Below are 20,000 nucleotides of genomic sequence, written 5' to 3' on the forward strand. Positions count from 1 at the left end.
GTGATGGACTGGTGATGGACTGGTGATGGACAGGTAATGGACAGGTAATGGACTGGTGATGGACTGGTGATGGACTGGTGATGGACTAGTGATGGACTGGTGATGGACTGGTGATGGACTAGTAATGGACTAGTAATGGACTGGTGATGGACTGGTGATGGACTAGTAATGGACTGGTAATGGACTGGTGATGGACTAGTAATGGACTAGTAATGGACAGGTAATGGACTGGTGATGGACTGGTAATGGACTGGTGATGGACTAGTAATGGACAGGTAATGGACTGGTGATGGACTGGTGATGGACTGGTAATGGACTGGTGATGGACTGGTGATGGACTGGTGATGGACTCGTAATGGACTGGTGATGGACTGGTGATGGACTGGTGATGGACTAGTAATGAACAGGTGATGGACTGGTAGTGGACTGGTGATGGACTGGTGATGGACTGGTGATGGACAGGTGATGGACTGGTGATGGACTAGTAATGGACAGGTAATGGACTGGTGATGGACTGGTGATGGACTGGTGATGGACAGGTAATGGACTGGTGATGGACTGGTGATGGACTAGTAATGGACAGGTAATGGACAGGTAATGGACAGGTAATGGACTGGTGATGGACTGGTGATGGACTAGTAATGGACTGGTGATGGACTAGTAATGGACAGGTAATGGACAGGTAATGGACTGGTGATGGACTGGTGATGGACTGGTAATGGACTGGTGATGGACTGGTGATGGACTGTTGAGGTGGTTAAAGAATCCCACCTCAGTTCCTTCAAGCAGCGTGTGGAAATGTTTGTTATTCGGGTATATAGATGAAGAAATTCCCCTTTCCTCTGACGTGATTTTGGAGTGCGATGTTCCGAGGAAAAAGGTGTGGCTTCCAAACGTTTGCTTGTCACAAACACAAAGTGACGACGTTACAACCAAACTCTGATAGTGAAGTCCTGATTAGCTGAGTAGTGATGGAGTGTCACGCTGACATTCCCATGTTTACCTTGAGCTCTGCGGGCCGTCACGTTGGAATGTAGGTGGCCACACCCACAGCTTCATGTCTGCACAGGGAGCTGCTTACCTCTCCGCCGCCGGGGGGGGAGTTTACACCTGGCGAGGCCCGCCAAGCAGGATTTGGGCGGGGGAGACACGTTTGTGGTAGTTGGAAGGTGGACCCTCGGAGGCTCTGCTTGTAGCCTTCAGTAGCAGAGAGGACACACCATGGATCTTATGTCAGCACACTGAGGTAAGAAACGGTAGCGTCCAGAGGAGGGAACATGTTTGTTTTGACTGTCGGGTGAACCGTGGCGTGTTGCAGCGTGCGCCTTGTTCACGGAACTTTAGTCCATTTCAACAGCTGCTAACTAACACGCTCACCGTGTTCTACCTACTGACGTCGTTTCTGTTAGGGTTGTCCCCCATACCAATGTTTCTATTTCCATACTTTTCTAAACCAAGGGGACCACCAAAAATGTCGTTATTGTCTTTATTGGAACAACAAAATCTTGAAACATATGTTTATTATTATAATTTAGTCCTTAAATAAAATAGACAACTTGTCTTTTAGTAGTAAGTAAACAAACAAAGACTCCTAATTAGTCTGCAGTAACATATTGTGTCATTTATACACCTATTATTTTGTACACATTATAAAGGACAAACTGTAAAAAATGTTTTATTAATCCACTTGTTCATTTACTGTTAATATCTGCTTATTTTCTGTTTGAACATGTTCTATCTACACTTCTGTTCAAATGTAATAATCACTTATTCTTCTCTTCTTTGATACTTGACATCAGTTTCGGACGATACCACACATTTAGGTGTCGATCCGATACCAAGTAGTTACAGGATCATACATTGGTCATATTCAAAGTCCTCATGTGTCCAGGGACGTATTTACTGACTTTATAAACATAATAAATGTTTAAAATTTTGTGACGATAAAAAATATCGATGCAATCATAGTAGTATCGACTAGATACGCTCCTGTACTTGGTATCATTACAGTGGATGTCAGGTGTAGATCCACCCATGGCGTTTGTTTACATTGTGACGGCGGTGAGCTATTCTATCCTCATACGGTGTGTAGTGAAGCATGTTTAGCTATTCCTCCTCCTCCAGTGATAATGCTACTTGTAAGAAATTCACTTTGTCGCCATGGAGGCCAGGATTAGTGATTTAGAAGTAGCTAAAACACTGCGGAGGGATGTTAGCCGCTAGCTAGCTAGCCATGTCTTAAAGCAGCTCTTCCTGAGGGTGTTTCAGTGTTATAACTTCACCTTTATCTTGACTTTTTACACCAAAATGCGTCCATTCTCCCTTTTCTGTCTACACACTGTGTCTGCTTGTAAGTACTCTGTGTGTGTGCGCTGCCCAACATGCTCCTCTGCTCCTAAAGCCAGCAATGTCATGCGTGAAACTGCTATCTAGACATGGCAGTGTAGCTCCTCTCCTCTAAAATGCAAGTGCTCCTAAAGCAGGAGTGCAAATTCTGTATTCCTACAAAATCTGGCGAGACACCAGCAGGTATTTTTTAAATTGTCTTTAAAAGAGTGTTTATATCCTTTTTGTGTTCAAAAAGCATACTTTTTAAAAACATTTCATTAAAGCAAATTAATTAATTTAAAAACTAGGATGATGAAAAATGTTATCTTTCTGAAATTAATCACAATTAATTTTGAATGAACGATGAACAATATATAAACTATAAAACTATAAAAAAGTCAGTAATTTAATGTATATATTTGTAAACGCTCTGAAATGGGAAAAGGGGTAGGATTAAATAAGCTTAGCTTCTTCCTACTCCTTTTCGGACATGACATAAAGTGAAATGATGTGTTATGCTGTAAGTGTGTTCGTGTTCCAAATCAACTAAAGAAAGAACAATGCGATTAATCACGATGAAATGTTTTAATCGTTTGACAGCCATACAAAAAATATACATCATATTCTCTAGTGCTAGCATACCATATCTGAGTATTGTGCAGAAGTAAGGACAAAAGTTCACTTATTCACTTGGCATGTCAGAAAAAACGAGTTAGAATAATACATTAGTGACCAGTGATGACAAAAAGTGTAGCTCCTCTCCACTAAATGCAAGTGCTCCTAAAGCATGTTGTATTGTAAGTTTATGAGCTGTTCTCTAAACGTGGTACTAAGTAACCATGATCTAACATTCTTCAAATGTTACGCTGGGTTAGCGCGGACACAAGCGGATCAGTGTGTGAAACTGCTGTCGAAACATGGAAGTGTAGCTCCTCTCCACTAAATGCAAGTGCTCCTAAAGCATGTTGTATTGTAAGTTTATGAGCTGTTCTCTAAACGTGGTACTAAGTAACCATGATCTAACATTCTTCAAATGTTACGCTGGGTTAGCGCGGATACAAGCGGATCAGTGTGTGAAACTGCTATCGAAACATGGAAGTGTAGCTCCTCTCCACTAATGCAAGTGCTCCTAAAGCATGTTGTATTGTAAGTTTATGAGCTGTTCTCTAAACGTGGTACTATGTAACCATGATCTAACATTCTTCAAATGTTACGCCGGGTTAGCGCGGACACAAGCGGATCAGTGTGTGAAACTGCTGTCGAAACATGGAAGTGTAGCTCCTCTCCACTAAATGCAAGTGCTCCTAAAGCATGTTGTATTGTAAGTTTATGAGCTGTTCTCTAAACGTGGTACTATGTAACCATGATCTAACATTCTTCAAATATTCCACTGGGTTAGCGCGGACACAAGCGGATCAGTGTGTGAAACTGCTGTCAAAACATGCAAGTGTAGCTCCTCTCCACTAATGCAAGTGCTCCTAAAGCATGTTGTATTGTAAGTTTATGAGCTGTTCTCTAAACGTGGTACTAAGTAACCATGATCTAACATTCTTCAAATGTTACGCTGGGTTAGCGCGGACACAAGCGGATCAGTGTGTGGAACTGCTATCGAAACATGGAAGTGTAGCTCCTTTCCACTAATGCAAGTGCTCCTAAAGCATGTTGCATTATACGTTTATGAGCTGTTCTCTAAACGTGGTACTAAGTAACCATGATCTAGCATTCTTCAAATTTTACGCTGGTTTAGCGCGGGTACATTTTGATCAGTGTGTGAAAAAGCTGTCGAAACATGGAAGTGTAGCTCCTCTCCACTAAATGCAAGTGCTCCTAAAGCATGTTGTATTGTAAGTTTATGAGCTGTTCTCTAAACGTGGTACTAAGTAACCATGATCTAACATTCTTCAAATGTTACGCCGGGTTAGCGCGGACACAAGCGGATCAGTGTGTGAAACTGCTGTCGAAACATGAAAGTGTAGCTCCTCTCTACTAAAATGCAAGTGCTCCTAAAGCAGGAGTACAAATTCTGTATTCCTACAAAATCTGTCCAGACACCAGGTTTTTTTTTTTTTTTTTCACGTATTCATTCACGCATTCAAACTTAGCAGAACTAACCCTCATAAAAAACTTCAGTCCACATTTGGACTATCGTGGAAGTGAGTTTGTTTTCATGCTCGCTCCACCGGAGCGCGGCAGAAGGTTCCGGTGATGCAAGCGGTGACAGCGTGGGCGTGTCACTCAAGAACCCGTTGTGTGCCGTGGAGCAGACTCGTTAGTAGCAGACAGCTGTAGACTTAGTGCAGTGCAAATAATTACTAAGGCAAACAAGCCACCAGGACCTTGAAGTCAGGACTTTGCACTCAGGAAGAGTTTTTTTTTTGTTTTTCTTTTTTCGTTTAATAGAAATTTTTTTTTTTGTTTTACTCCTTTTTCAATTTCCTCTCCTTCTTTGTCATATTCTTGTGATGCTTCCTGATCGCTCCTCACTTTCCTGTTTTCTGTTGGCAAGTCCAAACAAAACGGCATTCCAACCGCTGTCAATATACACGCTCAGGACCAATAATAGCACATAATGGAGGCCTATTGTGCTAAGAACTGCTGTCAATGTACCAAAAGCCAAAAAGCAGCGAAGTTGTCACGTCGTGTAAATGGTAAATAAAAATAAATCATTTTTCAACTTATATTCAATTGAATAGACTGCAAAGACAAGATATTTCATGTTCACACTGAGAAACTTTGTTATTTTTGGCAAATAATCATGAACTTAGAATTTAATGGCAGCAACACATTGCAAAAGAGGCATTTTTACCAGTGTGTTACATGGCCTTTCCTTTGAACAACACTCAGTAAAGGTGTGGGAAGTGAGGAGACACATTTTTGAAGTGGAATTCTCTCCCATTCTTGCTTGATGTACAGCTTAAGTTGTTCAACAGTCTCCCTTCTCATATTTTAGCCTTCATATTGCACCACACATTTTCAATGGCATCATCTTGCTGAAATAAGCAGGGGCGTCCATGATAACGTTGCTTGGATGGCGACATATGTTGCTCCAAAAGCTGTATGTACCTTTCAGCGTTAATGGTGCCTTCACAGATGTGTAAGTTACCCATGTCTTGGGCACTAATACACCCCCATACCATCACACATGCTGCCTTTTACACTTTCACCCTAGAACAGTCCGGATGGTTCTTTCCCTCTTGGGTCCACAGTTTCCAAAAACAATTTGAAGTGTGGACTCGTCGGACCACAGAAGTCAGTCCATCTTCGATGAGCTTGGGCCCAGTAAAGCCAGCGGCATTTCTGGGTGTTGTTGATACAAACCCCGTTTCCATATGAGTTGGGAAATTGTGTTAGATGTAAATATAAACGGAATACAATGATTTGCAAATCCTTTTCAAGCCATATTCAGTTGAATATGCTGGGGTTTGTATCAACAACACCCAGAAATGACATCAAATAACATATTTGATGTCATTTCTGGGTGTTGTTGATACAAACCCCGTTTCCATATGAGTTGGGAAATTGTGTTAGATGTAAATATAAACGGAATACAATGATTTGCAAATCCTTTTCAAGCCATATTCAGTTGAATATGCTACAAAGACAACATATTTGATGTCATTTCTGGGTGTTGTTGATACAAACCCCGTTTCCATACGAGTTGGGAAATTGTGTTAGATGTTAATATAAACGGAATACAATGATTTGCAAATCCTTTTCGAGCCATATTCAGTTGAATATGCTGGGGTTTGTATCAACAACACCCAGAAATGACATCAAATAACATATTTGATGTCATTTCTGGGTGTTGTTGATACAAACCCCGTTTCCATATGAGTTGGGAAATTGTGTTAGATGTAAATATAAACGGAATACAATGATTTGCAAATCCTTTTCAAGCCATATTCAGTTGAATATGCTACAAAGACAACATATTTCATGTCATTTCTGGGTGTTGTTGATACAAACCCCGTTTCCATATGAGTTGGGAAATGGTGTTAGATGTAAATATAAACGGAATACAATGATTTGCAAATCCTTTTCAAGCCATATTCAGTTGAATATGCTACAAAGACAACATATTTGATGTAATTTCTGGGTGTTGTTGATACAAACCCCGTTTCCATATGAGTTGGGAAATAGTGTTAGATGTAAATATAAACGGAATACAATGATTTGCAAATCCTTTTCAAGCCATATTCAGTTGAATATGCTACAAAGACAACATATTTTATGTCATTTCTGGGTGTTGTTGATACAAACCCCGTTTCCATATGAGTTGGGAAATTGTGTTAGATGTAAATATAAACGGAATACAATGATTTGCAAATCCTTTTCAAGCCATATTCAGTTGAATATGCTGGGGTTTGTATCAACAACACCCAGAAATGACATCAAATAACATATTTGATGTCATTTCTGGGTGTTGTTGATACAAACCCCGTTTCCATATGAGTTGGGAAATTGTGTTAGATGTAAATATAAACGGAATACAATGATTTGCAAATCCTTTTCAAGCCATATTCAGTTGAATATGCTACAAAGACAACATATTTCATGTTCAAACTCATTTTTTTCTGCAAATAATCATTAACTTTAGAATTTGATGGCAGCAACACGTGACAAAGAAGTTGGGAAAGGTGGCAATAAATACTGATAAAGTTGAGGAATGCTCATCAAACACTTATTTGGAACATCCCACAGGTGTGCAGGCTAATTGGGAACAGGTGGGTGCCATGATTGGCTATAAAAGTAGATTCCATGAAATGCTCAGTCATTCACAAACAAGGATGGGGCGAGGGTCACCACTTTGTCAACAAATGCCTGAGCAAATTGTTGAACAGTTTAAGAACAACCTTTCTCAAGCAGCTATTGCAAGGAATTTAGAGATTTCACCATCTACGCTCCGTAATATCATCAAAGAGAATGTGGAGAAATCACTGCAGGTAAGCAGCTAAGCCCGTGACCTTCCATCCCTCAGGCTGTACTGCATCAACAAGCCACATCAGTGTGTAAAGGATATCACCACATGGGCTCAGGAACACTTCAGAAACCCACTGTCAGTAACTACAGTTGGTCGCTACATCTGTAAGTGCAAGTTAAAACTCTCCTAGGCAAGGCCAAAACCGTTTATCAACAACACCCAGAAACGCCGTCGGCTTCGCTGGACCTGAGCTCATCTAAGATGGACTGATACAAAGTGGAAAAGTGTTCTGTGGTCTGACGAGTCCACATTTCAAATTGTTTTTGGAAACTGTTGACGTCACCAAAGAGGAAAAGAACCATCCGGATTGTTCTAGGGTGAAAGTGTAAAAGGCAGCATGTGTGATGGTATGGGGGTGTATTAGTGGCCAAGACATGGGTAACTTACACATCTGTGAAGGCACCATTAGTGCTGAAAGGTACATACAGCTTTTGGAGCAACATATGTTGCCATCCAAGCAACGTTACCATGGACGCCCCTGCTTATTTCAGCAAGACAACGCCAAGCCACGTGTTCCATCAACGTGGCTTCATAGTAAAAGAGTGCAGGTACTAGACTGGCCTGCCTGTAGTCCAGACATTGAACAACTTAAGCTGTACATCAAGCAAGAATGGGAAAGAATTGCACTTCAAAAATGTGTCTCCTCACTTCCCAAACCTTTACTGAGTGTTGTTAAAAGGAAAGGCCATGTAACACAGTGGTGAACATGCCCTTTCCCAACTACTTTGGCACGTGTTGCAGCCATGACATTCTAAGTTAATTATTATTTGCAAAAAACAAATAAAGTTTATGAGTTTGAACATGAAATATGTTGTCTTTGTAGCATATTCAACTGAATATGGCTTGAAAAGGATTTGCAAATCATTGTATTCCGTTTATATTTACATCTAACACCATTTCCCAACTCATATGGAAACGGGGTTTGTAAATGGCTGTGGCTTTGCATAGTTTTAACTTGCACTTACAGATGTAGCGACCAACTGTAGTTACTGACAGTGGCTTTCTGAAGTGTTCCTGAGCCCATGTGGTGATATCCTTTACACACTGATGTGGCTTTTTGATGCAGTACCGCCTGAGGGATCCGAGGTGTGTAATATCATGGCTTACGTGCAGTGATTTCTCCAGATTCTCTGAACCTTTTGATGATATTACGGAGCGTAGATGGTGAGTCCATAAATTCCTTGTTGAGAAATGTTGTTCTTCAACAATTTGCTCAGGCGTTTGTTGACAAAGTGGTGACCCTCGCCCTTGATATCGGATATATTTACGCTACTATCAAAAAAAAAAGTATCAGATATCAGCTTGCATGTAGAGTCTCTGATACAAGCAGTCCTGCACAGTGTTGACTTGTGTGTGATATTATGTGCGATACAAGCAGTCTATATATTTATGTACATACTGTATATGTATGTATGTATGTGTGTGTATGTCTGTATGTATATATGTGTGTGTGTGTGTGTGTGTGTACACTACAAAATAATATCATGAGTACTCAGGTGTGTGCGTACACCGTATCAGGTTAATATCAGTGTTGTCAAATCCTCAAGACTCCTGTATCGGTGTTGTATCAGAAGTGACAAGGTATCAGGACACACAACGGTATTTGTTACCCAGGAACCTGTATGGTGACATTCTTACAGCTTGTATCATGAGTCCACTTATGTTGTCTTCTCAACCCCCACTTGTTATGTTGTATTCTCAACCCCCACTTGTTATGTTGTCTTCTCAACCCCTACTTGTTATGTTGTCTTCTCAACCCCCACTTGTTATGTTGTCTTCTCAACCCCCACTTGTTATGTTGTATTCTCAACCCCCACTTGTTATGTTGTCTACTCAACCCCCACTTGTTATGTTGTCTACTCAACCCCCACTTGTTATGTTGTCTTCTCAACCCTCACTTGTTATGTTGTCTTCTCAACCCCCACTTGTTATGTTGTCTACTCAACCCCCACTTGTTATGTTGTCTACTCAACCCCCACTTGTTATGTTGTCTTCTCAACCCCCACTTGTTATGTTGTCTTCTCAACCCCCACTTGTTATGTTGTATTCTCAACCCCCACTTGTTATGTTGTCTTTTCAACCCCCACTTGTTATGTTGTATTCTCAACCCCCACTTGTTATGTTGTCTTCTCAACCCCCACTTGTTATGTTGTATTCTCAACCCCACTTGTTATGTTGTATTCTCAACCCCCACTTGTTATGTTGTCTACTCAACCCCCACTTGTTATGTTGTCTTCTCAACCCCCACTTGTTATGTTGTCTACTCAACCCCCACTTGTTATGTTGTCTTCTCAACCCCCACTTGTTATGTTGTCTACTCAACCCCCACTTGTTATGTTGTCTTCTCAACCCCCACTTGTTATGTTGTATTCTCAACCCCCACTTGTTATGTTGTCTTTTCAACCCCCACTTGTTATGTTGTATTCTCAACCCCCACTTGTTATGTTGTATTCTCAACCCCCACTTGTTATGTTGTCTTCTCAACCCCCACTTGTTATGTTGTCTTCTCAACCCCCACTTGTTATGTTGTCTTCTCAACCCCCACTTGTTATGTTGTATTCTCAACCCCACTTGTTATGTTGTATTCTCAACCCCCACTTGTTATGTTGTCTACTCAACCCCCACTTGTTATGTTGTCTTCTCAACCCCCACTTGTTATGTTGTCTTCTCAACCCCCACTTGTTATGTTGTCTACTCAACCCCCACTTGTTATGTTGTCTTCTCAACCCCCACGTGTTATGTTGTCTACTCAACCCCCACTTGTTATGTTGTCTTCTCAACCCCCACTTGTTATGTTGTCTTCTCAACCCCACTTGTTATGTTGTTTTCTCAACCCCCACTTGTTATGTTGTCTTCTCAACCCCCACTTGTTATGTTGTCTTTTCAACCCCCACTTGTTATGTTGTCTACTCAACCCCCACTTGTTATGTTGTCTACTCAACCCCCACTTGTTATGTTGTCTTCTCAACCCCACTTGTTATGTTGTTTTCTCAACCCCCACTTATGTTGTCTTCTCAACCCCCACTTGTTATGTTGTCTTCTCAACCCCCACTTGTTATGTTGTCTTCTCAACCCCTACTTGTTATGTTGTCTTCTCAACCCCACTTGTTATGTTGTCTTCTCAACCCCCACTTGTTATGTTGTCTTCTCAACCCCCACTTGTTATGTTGTCTTTTCAACCCCCACTTGTTATGTTGTCTACTCAACCCCCACTTGTTATGTTGTCTTCTCAACCCCCACTTGTTATGTTGTCTTCTCAACCCCCACTTGTTATGTTGTCTACTCAACCCCCACTTGTTATGTTGTCTTCTCAACCCCACTTGTTATGTTGTTTTCTCAACCCCCACTTGTTATGTTGTCTTCTCAACCCCCACTTGTTATGTTGTCTTTTCAACCCCCACTTGTTATGTTGTCTTCTCAACCCCCACTTGTTATGTTGTCTTCTCAACCCCCACTTGTTATGTTGTCTTTTCAACCCCCACTTGTTATGTTGTCTTCTCAACCCCCACTTGTTATGTTGTCTTCTCAACCCCCACTTGTTATGTTGTCTACTCAACCCCCACTTGTTATGTTGTCTTCTCAACCCCACTTGTTATGTTGTTTTCTCAACCCCCACTTGTTATGTTGTCTTCTCAACCCCCACTTGTTATGTTGTCTTTTCAACCCCCACTTGTTATGTTGTCTTCTCAACCCCCACTTGTTATGTTGTCTTCTCAACCCCCACTTGTTATGTTGTCTTTTCAACCCCCACTTGTTATGTTGTCTTCTCAACCCCACTTGTTATGTTGTTTTCTCAACCCCCACTTATGTTGTCTTCTCAACCCCCACTTGTTATGTTGTCTTCTCAACCCCCACTTGTTATGTTGTCTTTTCAACCCCCACTTGTTATGTTGTCTTCTCAACCCCCACTTGTTATGTTGTCTACTCAACCCCTACTTGTTATGTTGTCTACTCAACCCCCACTTGTTATGTTGTCTTTTCAACCCCCACTTGTTATGTTGTCTTCTCAACCCCCACTTGTTATGTTGTCTTTTCAACCCCCACTTGTTATGTTGTCTTCTCAACCCCCACTTGTTATGTTGTCTACTCAACCCCCACTTGTTATGTTGTCTTTTCAACCCCCACTTGTTATGTTGTCTTCTCAACCCCCACTTGTTATGTTGTCTACTCAACCCCCACTTGTTATGTTGTCTTTTCAACCCCCACTTGTTATGTTGTCTTTTCAACCCCCACTTGTTATGTTGTCTTCTCAACCCCCACTTGTTATGTTGTCTTCTCAACCCCCACTTGTTATGTTGTCTACTCAACCCCCACTTGTTATGTTGTCTTTTCAACCCCCACTTGTTATGTTGTCTTCTCAACCCCCACTTGTTATGTTGTCTTCTCAACCCCACTTGTTATGTTGTCTTCTCAACCCCCACTTGTTATGTTGTCTTCTCAACCCCCACTTGTTATGTTGTCTTCTCAACCCCACTTGTTATGTTGTCTTCTCAACCCCCACTTGTTATGTTGTCTTCTCAACCCCCACCTGTTATGTTGTCTACTCAACCCCCACTTGTTATGTTGTCTTCTAAACCCCACTTGTTATGTTGTCTTCTCAACCCAACTTATGTTGTCTTCTCAACCCCCACTTGTTATGTTGTCTACTCAACCCCCACTTGTTATGTTGTCTTTTCAACCCCCACTTGTTATGTTGTTTTTTCAACCCCCACTTGTTATGTTGTCTTCTCAACCCCCACTTGTTATGTTGTCTTTTCAACCCCCACTTGTTATGTTGTCTTCTCAACCCCCACTTGTTATGTTGTCTTTTCAACCCCCACTTGTTATGTTGTCTTCTCAACCCCCACTTGTTATGTTGTCTTCTCAACCCCCACTTGTTATGTTGTCTACTCAACCCCCACTTGTTATGTTGTCTTCTCAACCCCCACTTGTTATGTTGTCTACTCAACCCCCACTTGTTATGTTGTCTACTCAACCCCCACTTGTTATGTTGTATTCTCAACCCCCACTTGTTATGTTGTCTTCTCAACCCCCACTTGTTATGTTGTCTTCTCAACCCCCACTTGTTATGTTGTCTTCTCAACCCCCACTTGTTATGTTGTCTTCTCAACCCCCACTTGTTATGTTGTCTTCTCAACCCCAATCTATCTAACTATCCATCCATCTAGCCATCATCCATCTAACCGTCCATCCATCATCTAACATCCATCTAATCATCATCCATCCATGCATCTGACATATGGCCATCTATCTAACCATCAATACATCATCTAACATCCATTCATCCATCCCGTCCATCTAACCATCAATGCATCCATCTAACATTCATCCATTTGACATCTGTCCATCTAACCATCCAACCATCTGTCCATCAATCTAACCATCCGTCTGTCCATCCATCCATCTAACCATCAATACATCTATCCAACGTCCGTCCATCCATCTAACATCCATCCATATAACCATCCAACTGGTGGTTGTCTCTGTTCATTCATCCATTTAACCATCCAACCGTCTATCTAACCATCTATCTAACATCAATTCATCCCTCTAACATCCATCCATCCATCTAACATCCATCCATATAACCACCCAACCATCCATCCATCTAACCATCCGTCTATCCAAGCATCTAACCGTCCATCTAACCATCCATCCATCCATCTCCAAGTGCGGAGGACCTTGTTTTCCTACTTCACGCCGTTTGGGGGGTGTTGATAATGTTGATGTTTGTGTTGATAATGTTGATGTTTGTGTTGATCATGTTGATGTTTGTGTTGATAATGTTGATTTTTGTGTTGATAATGTTGATGTTTGTGTTGATAATGTTGATGTTTGTGTTGATAATGTTGATGTTTGTGTTGATCATGTTGATGTTTATGTTGATCATGTTGATGTTTGTGTTGATAATGTTGATTATTGTGTTGATTATGTTGATGTTTGTGTTGATCATATTGATGTTTATGTTGATCATGTTGATGTTTGTGTTGATCATGGTGATGTTTGTGTTGATAATGTTGATGTTTGTGTTGATAATGTTGATGTTTGTGTTGATCATGTTGATGTTTGTGTTGATCATGTTGATGTTTGTGTTGATCATGTTGATGTTTATGTTGATCATGTTGATGTTTGTGTTGATCATGTTGATTATTGTGTTGATAATGTTGATGTTTGTGTTGATCATGGTGATGTTTGTGTTGATCATGGTGATGTTTGTGTTGATAATGTTGATGTTTGTGTTGATCATGTTGATGTTTATGTTGATCATGTTGATTATTGTGTTGATAATGTTGATGTTTGTGTTGATCATGTTGATGTTTGTGTTGATCATGTTGATGTTTGTGTTGATCATGTTGATGTTTGTGTTGATCATGTTGATGTTTGTGTTGATCATGTTGATTATTGTGTTGATCATGGTGATGTTTGTGTTGATCATATTGATGTTTGTGTTGTTAATGTTGATGTTTGTGTTGATCATGTTGATGTTTATGTTGATCACGTTGATGTTTGTGTTGATCATGTTGATTATTGTGTTGATAATGTTGATGTTTGTGTTGATCATGGTGATGTTTGTGTTGATAATGGTGATGTTTGTGTTGATAATGTTGATGTTTGTGTTGATCATGTTGATGTTTATGTTGATCATGTTGATGTTTGTGTTGATCATGTTGATTATTGTGTTGATAATGTTGATGTTTGTGTTGATCATGGTGATGTTTGCGTTGATAATGGTGATGTTTGTGTTGATAATGTTGATGTTTGTGTTGATCATGTTGATGTTTGTGTTGATAATGTTGATGTTTGTGTTGATAATGTGGATGTTTGTGTTGATCATGTTGATGTTTGTGTTGATCATGTTGATGTTTTTGTTGATCATGTTGATGTTTGTGTTGATCATGTTGATTATTTGTTGATCATGGTGATGTTTGTGTTGATAATGTTGATGTTTGTGTTGATCATGTTGATGTTTGTGTTGATCATGTTGATGTTTATGTTGATCATGTTGATGTTTGTGTTGATAATGTTGATTATTGTGTTGATAATGTTGATGTTTGTGTTGATCATGTTGATGTTTGTGTTGATCATGTTGATGTTTGTGTTGATCATGTTGATGTTTGTGTTGATAATGTTGATTATTGTGTTGATGTTTGTGTTGATCATGTTGATGTTTGTGTTGATAATGTTGATGTTTGTGTTGATAATGTTGATGTTTGTTTTGATCATGTTGATGTTTGTTTTGATCATGTTGATGTTTGTGTTGATAATGTTGATGTTTGTGTTGATCATGATGATGGCCAAATACTTTTGGCAATATAGTGTAATTATGTCACAGTCTCTAAAGTCATCATTCGGGGGGTTGGGGTGCTGCTAAAGTAGCACAAAATGTCCCAAAACGAGACATCCGTTCAAAACATGTTTCTAACAAGCGTTGTTTTGTCCTTGGATCGAAGCACTGAAGGTTAATAAAGTTTGTCTTATGATGGAAGCATGAGTTTTGGAATTCAGTGTTTCTACGTCTGTTATTATAGGAAAGAGAGGTTCCAAATCACTTCACTTCAAGACACTTCACCCTTGCTCCTGATGGGTGGTGGTTAGGGCCTTGCATGACAGCTCCCGCCATCAGTGTGTGAATGTGGGTGTGAATGGGTGAATGCGGAAATAGTGTCAAAGCGCTTTTGGGCAGCAGGGTGGGACAGGGGTTAATGTGTGTGCCTCACTAATACGAAGGTCCCGGGTTCAATCCCGGGCTCGAGATCTTTCTATGTGGAGTTTGCATGTTCTCCCCCGTGACTGCGTGGGTTCCCTCCGGGTACTCCGGCTTCCTCCCACCTCCAAAGACATGCACCTGGGGATAGGCCCCTCCCATCTCCAAAGACATGCACCAGGGGATAGGCCCCTCCCACCTCCAAAGACATTGCACCTGGGGATAGGCCCCTCCCGCCTCCAAAGACATGCACCTGGGGATAGGTTGATTGGCAACACTAAATGGTCCCTAGTGTGTGAATGTTGTCTGTCTATCTGTGTTGGCCCTGTGATGAGGTGGCGACTTGTCCAGGGTGTACCCTGCCTACCGCCCGAATTTAGCTGAGATAGGCTCCAGCACCCCCCGCAAACCCCAAACGGGACAAGCGGTAGAAAATGGAGGGATGGATGAAGGTTCCAAACTCACTGAACTGTCAAGAAAGACAGTTTTGTAGTCTCAGAAAGAACACATGCAGACAAGTCCTCAGGCCGTGTGTGGAAACATGTCTTGTGACTGGTTTTTAGTTTGGCTTTCTATGGCCTGGAGGACAACACACTCCATTCAATCAATCCCATTGGGGAGGACTAGGATTCTAAAAAAAAAGGTTTTATTGTGTTTGCTGCCTCCAAGCAAGCATTCTTAGTATTATTTCTTTTCATCCACAGGGTGTCAACCAAGAGCAAAGCCCCCAGCCCGCCGGCACTGAAGAGTCTGGATTCGTCAGGTTTCTCCCGGTGGTATCCAGGAAACCTGGCTTTCACCATGGACCACAAGGAGAATCTCGTCGATAAGGACCTCTCTCTCGTTGTGGTTTTGCCGGACGGGGTGGAAAAGATGACCACAGTTCACGGCAGGTACACAAGAAGGCTCCTCAAGCCTCTAGAACAGTGGTTCTTAACCTTGTTGGAGGTACTGAATCCCACCAGTTTCATATGCGCGTTCACCGAACCCTTCTATAGTAAAAAATAAAATGTTTAGTTTTTTTTCAAATTCAAGACAAAGTTATATGTTTTTTTTACTGGCGGACAAAATGAACCGTGCATGAACATCACCTTGTTCAAAGAACAAAACCAACACGGTGCATGAACTCACAACACACTGGACAGTCAACACCACAGCAATCATCAAGAAGGCTCAGCAGCGGCTACACTTCCTGAGAGTCCTCGGGAAGTACAACCTGAAGCCTGACCTGCTGCTGACCTTCTACCGCTCGTCCATCGAGAGCCTGCTGACCTACTGTATTACAGTATGGTACGGCAGCTGCACTGCAGCAGACAGGGAGAGGCGGCAAAGAGTGGTCAAGACGGCTCAAAAGATCATCGGCCGCCCTCTCCCCTCTCTGATGGACATCTACACCTCCCGCTACCTCAACAGAGCCAGTGCCATCATCAAGGACAGCACCCACCCTGGCTCTGACCTGTTCCACCTGCTGCCCTCTGGGAAGCGCTACAGGTGCATTAAAACCAAGACGAACAGGCTAAAAAACAGCTTCTGCCCCAGGGCCATAACCACCCTGAACAGACTTCCCCATTGACCCTCATAACTGCCTTCTCTTCGGTGCAATAACCCATTCCACCAACCACCCTGTTTCATGTAGATATTCATGTACATATTCATTTCACCCTCTGTATAGAGGGTACACTTGTTTTATCGCACTGTATGGAATGGCCTCAATCTCGTTACCCTGCGTAATGACAATAAAGCTGATTCTGATTCTCATTACACACCTGCAAATCAGTGTGACTTCAGCTGTTGCCGTATCCATAATCATCATCTTTGGCGGTCACTCGAACGAGAATGGCGATCCTCCTGGTAGGGGTGTATCCCTACCTTGTTAAGGAGACTGGTGCACAGACAGTCACCACACGATCCTTGACAGAATCGGGTCAGGGTCCAGTGGCATGTAGTCCAAGACGGTGAGGTCTTCACTGTATCCCTGGCTAGGGGGCAGTCAGGTACTAGGCCTTTGCCAAGGGCCACCTGGGGTAACAGTAGTAAAGGGGTTAACCTCCTAGTGCCCCAAGACCCCATAGAGGAGCCTCCACTGCCGGATGCACTTTATCGTCATGCCCAGGACGTATCCATAATACGCCGATAGGGAGAAGTTTTTATTTACATGATGAGTGTAACTTCCGCGGCGGAGGCTCTGCCGAACCCCTGAGGACTACTCACCGAACCCCTAGGGTTTGATCAAACCCAGTTTAAGAACCACTGCTCTAGAACCTTCAAGGACGTGTCATGTTGGTGTTGAAGTTGCCTTTGCGAGGTCATTTTATATCAACACAACAGTCCTGTTGTTGTTGAAAAGTTTCAGAAATATGTTTTCAGTAGTCTAGATCTACTGTATGGATCTAGTACAGGTGAGGCTGTATGGTGCTTGTACTCCACTGTACAATAACCCCACGGCTTTTTAACAACATCTGAAACAAAACAGATAGATAGTACTTTATTGATTCCTTCAGGAGAGTTTTGCATCCTCTGCCATCCTAGTTAATGTGGTCATGCATCTTCTGAGTGGTAGCAGAAGTACGGCTCCTCCTCCTTAGTGTCTTGTGTGTCTTCCAGCAAACCCCTGATGGATCTGCTGGTGACGCTGTGTGCCAGGTACCACCTCAACCCGTCCAGCTACACCTTAGAACTCCTACCAGCCGGCCGGCACGACTTCAAGCTGAAGCCCAGCGCTCTCATCGGAACCTTGGAGGCAGAGAAGGTGGTCCTCAAAGCCAGAGGAGACGACAAGAACAAGAAAGTCGGTCCTCACATGCCAGAGGTGACTCCCACAACCTTGACGTGCATGTGCGAAGTTGGTCAATCCAGTCTTTGTCCTTCAGGCCACGGTCCGCATGGTGATCAACTACAAGAAGAGCCAGAAAACTATTCTCAGGGTCAGTCCGCAGGTTCCCCTGACTCAACTCCTACCAGCCATCTGTGAGAAGTGTGAGTTTGCAGTGGAGAGCACACTTCTGTTCAGAGACCTGCACTCACCGGCCCCTCTGGACCTGTCCTGGTCCCTCAACCATTACGCCATCAGGGAGGTTTATGCACGAGGTAATCACAGTGAGGTCATCAGGGAGGTTTATGCACGAGGTAATCCCAGTGTGGTGAAGAGTTTCATGTTCCTCATGCAAGCTGACTTTCACTTCCTCTTCTCCAGGCTGTGGAGGAAACAGTCCTCCTCCTGCATGTCTGGACTCCGCCCCCCTGGCATGTCGTGGACATGTTCTGGACTCCGCCAACCCGGCAGTTAGTGGACATGTTCCGGACTCCGCCCCCCTGGCAGGTAGTGGACATATTCTGGACTCATTCTTTTCTTCTCTTATGGCTTTGTCACGTTGTTGTCCCGGCAGCAGTGACGCCTGGCAAGAATAAGACTCAGAAAGAGAAGGAGAACAAAGGTCTCTTCAGCAAGTTCAGGAAGAGCAAGAAAACCTCGGTGCAGGTACGGTTTGCTTTTTGAATATTCTAGAATGTTCTCCGTATATATAATGTAAAGTCGTCCAAAATATGAACACATTTGATAGTGAACGATGATTATTTGACACACAATGAATGTGTGTGAATGAATGAATGTGTGTGTGAATGAATGCAAAACTACATTTAAATAACATATGCAATGGATAAATGTGTGTGTGTGTGTGTGTGTGTGGTAATGTGAATGAATGAATAGGTGTGCATGTGTGTGTCAATAAATGAATGTGTGTGTGAATGAATGAATGTGTGTGTGTGTGTGAATGAATGTGTGTGTGAATGAATGAATGTGTGTGTGTGAATGAATGAATGTGTGTGAATAAATGAATGTGTGTTAAAGTGTGTGAATGAATGAATGGGTGTGAATGTGTGAGTGAAAGAATGAATGGTTGAATGAGTGTGTACGTGTGTATGTGTGAATGAATATGTGTGTGCGTGTGAATGAATGTGTGTGTGTTTGAATGAATGAATGTGTGTCAATGTGTGTATGTGAATGAATGAATGTGTGTCAATGTTTATGAATAAATGTGTGTGTGTGTGTGAATGAAAGTGTGTGTGTGTGAATTAATGAATGTGTGTGAATAAATGAATGTGTGAGTGTGTGAATGAATGAATGTGTGTGTGAATGAATGAATGTGTGTGAATAAATGAATGTATGTTAGTGTGTGAATGAATGAATGAATGTGTGTGAATAAAGGAATGTGTGTTAAAGTGTGTGAATGAATGAATTGGTGTGAATGTGTGAGTGAATGAATGAATGGTTGAATGAGTGTGTACGTGTGTATGTGTGAATGAATATGTGTGTGCGTGTGAATGAATGTGTGTGTGTGTGTGAATGAATGAATGTGTGTCAATGTGTGTATGTGAATGAATGAATGTGTGTCGATGTTTATGAATGAATGTGTGTGTGTGTGTGAATGAAAGTGTGTGTGTGTGAATTAATGAATGTGTGTGAATAAATGAATGTGTGTGAGTGTGTGAATGAATTAATGTGTGTTAATGTGTGTGTGTGTGTGAATGAATGAATGTGTGTGTGTGAATGAATGAATGAATGTGTGTGAATAAATGAATGTGTGTTAAAGTGTGAATGAATGAATGGGTGTGATTGTGAGTGAATGGATGAATGAGTGTGTGTGTGTGTGTGTATGTGTGTGTGAATGAAATGTGTGTGTGTGTGTGAATGAAATGTGTGTGCGTGTGAATGAATGTGTGTGTGTGAATGAATGTGTGTCAATGTATGTGAATGAATGCATGTGTGTATCAATGATTATGAATGAATGTGTGTGAGTGTGAATGAATGAATGTGTGTTAATGTGTGTGTGCGTGTGAATGAATGAATGTGTGTGTGTGAATGAATGATTGTGTGTTAATGTGTGTGTGCGTGTGAATGAATGTGTGTGTGTGAATGAATGAATGTGTGTGTGTGAATGAATGAATGAATGAATGTGTGTGAATAAATGAATGTGTGTTAAAGTCTGA

At 41.8% G+C, this 20,000-nt stretch overlaps 1 protein-coding gene across 6 annotated transcripts in view; it reads left to right on the plus strand.

Moving 5' to 3' along the window:
• The window catches only part of LOC133664260 (cordon-bleu protein-like 1), a 91,905-nt gene that overhangs the window by 48,445 nt on the left and 23,460 nt on the right, over positions 1-20,000 (plus strand). For 4 of the 6 annotated variants that reach the window (XM_062068767.1, XM_062068768.1, XM_062068770.1 and 1 more), the window contains 5 exons: positions 15,719-15,907; positions 17,619-17,823; positions 17,885-18,140; positions 18,208-18,332; positions 18,391-18,492. In XM_062068767.1, coding sequence (XP_061924751.1) covers positions 15,719-15,907; positions 17,619-17,823; positions 17,885-18,140; positions 18,208-18,332; positions 18,391-18,492 — 877 coding nt within the window. Of the gene's footprint in view, positions 1-15,718; positions 15,908-17,618; positions 17,824-17,884; positions 18,141-18,207; positions 18,334-18,390; positions 18,493-20,000 lie in introns of all 6 variants that reach the window. The other 2 variants (XM_062068766.1, XM_062068769.1) reach the window with 2 other exon arrangements.

The sequence above is a fragment of the Entelurus aequoreus genome, linkage group LG14 (assembly GCF_033978785.1).
Source record: "Entelurus aequoreus isolate RoL-2023_Sb linkage group LG14, RoL_Eaeq_v1.1, whole genome shotgun sequence".
NCBI lineage: Eukaryota > Metazoa > Chordata > Actinopteri > Syngnathiformes > Syngnathidae > Entelurus > Entelurus aequoreus.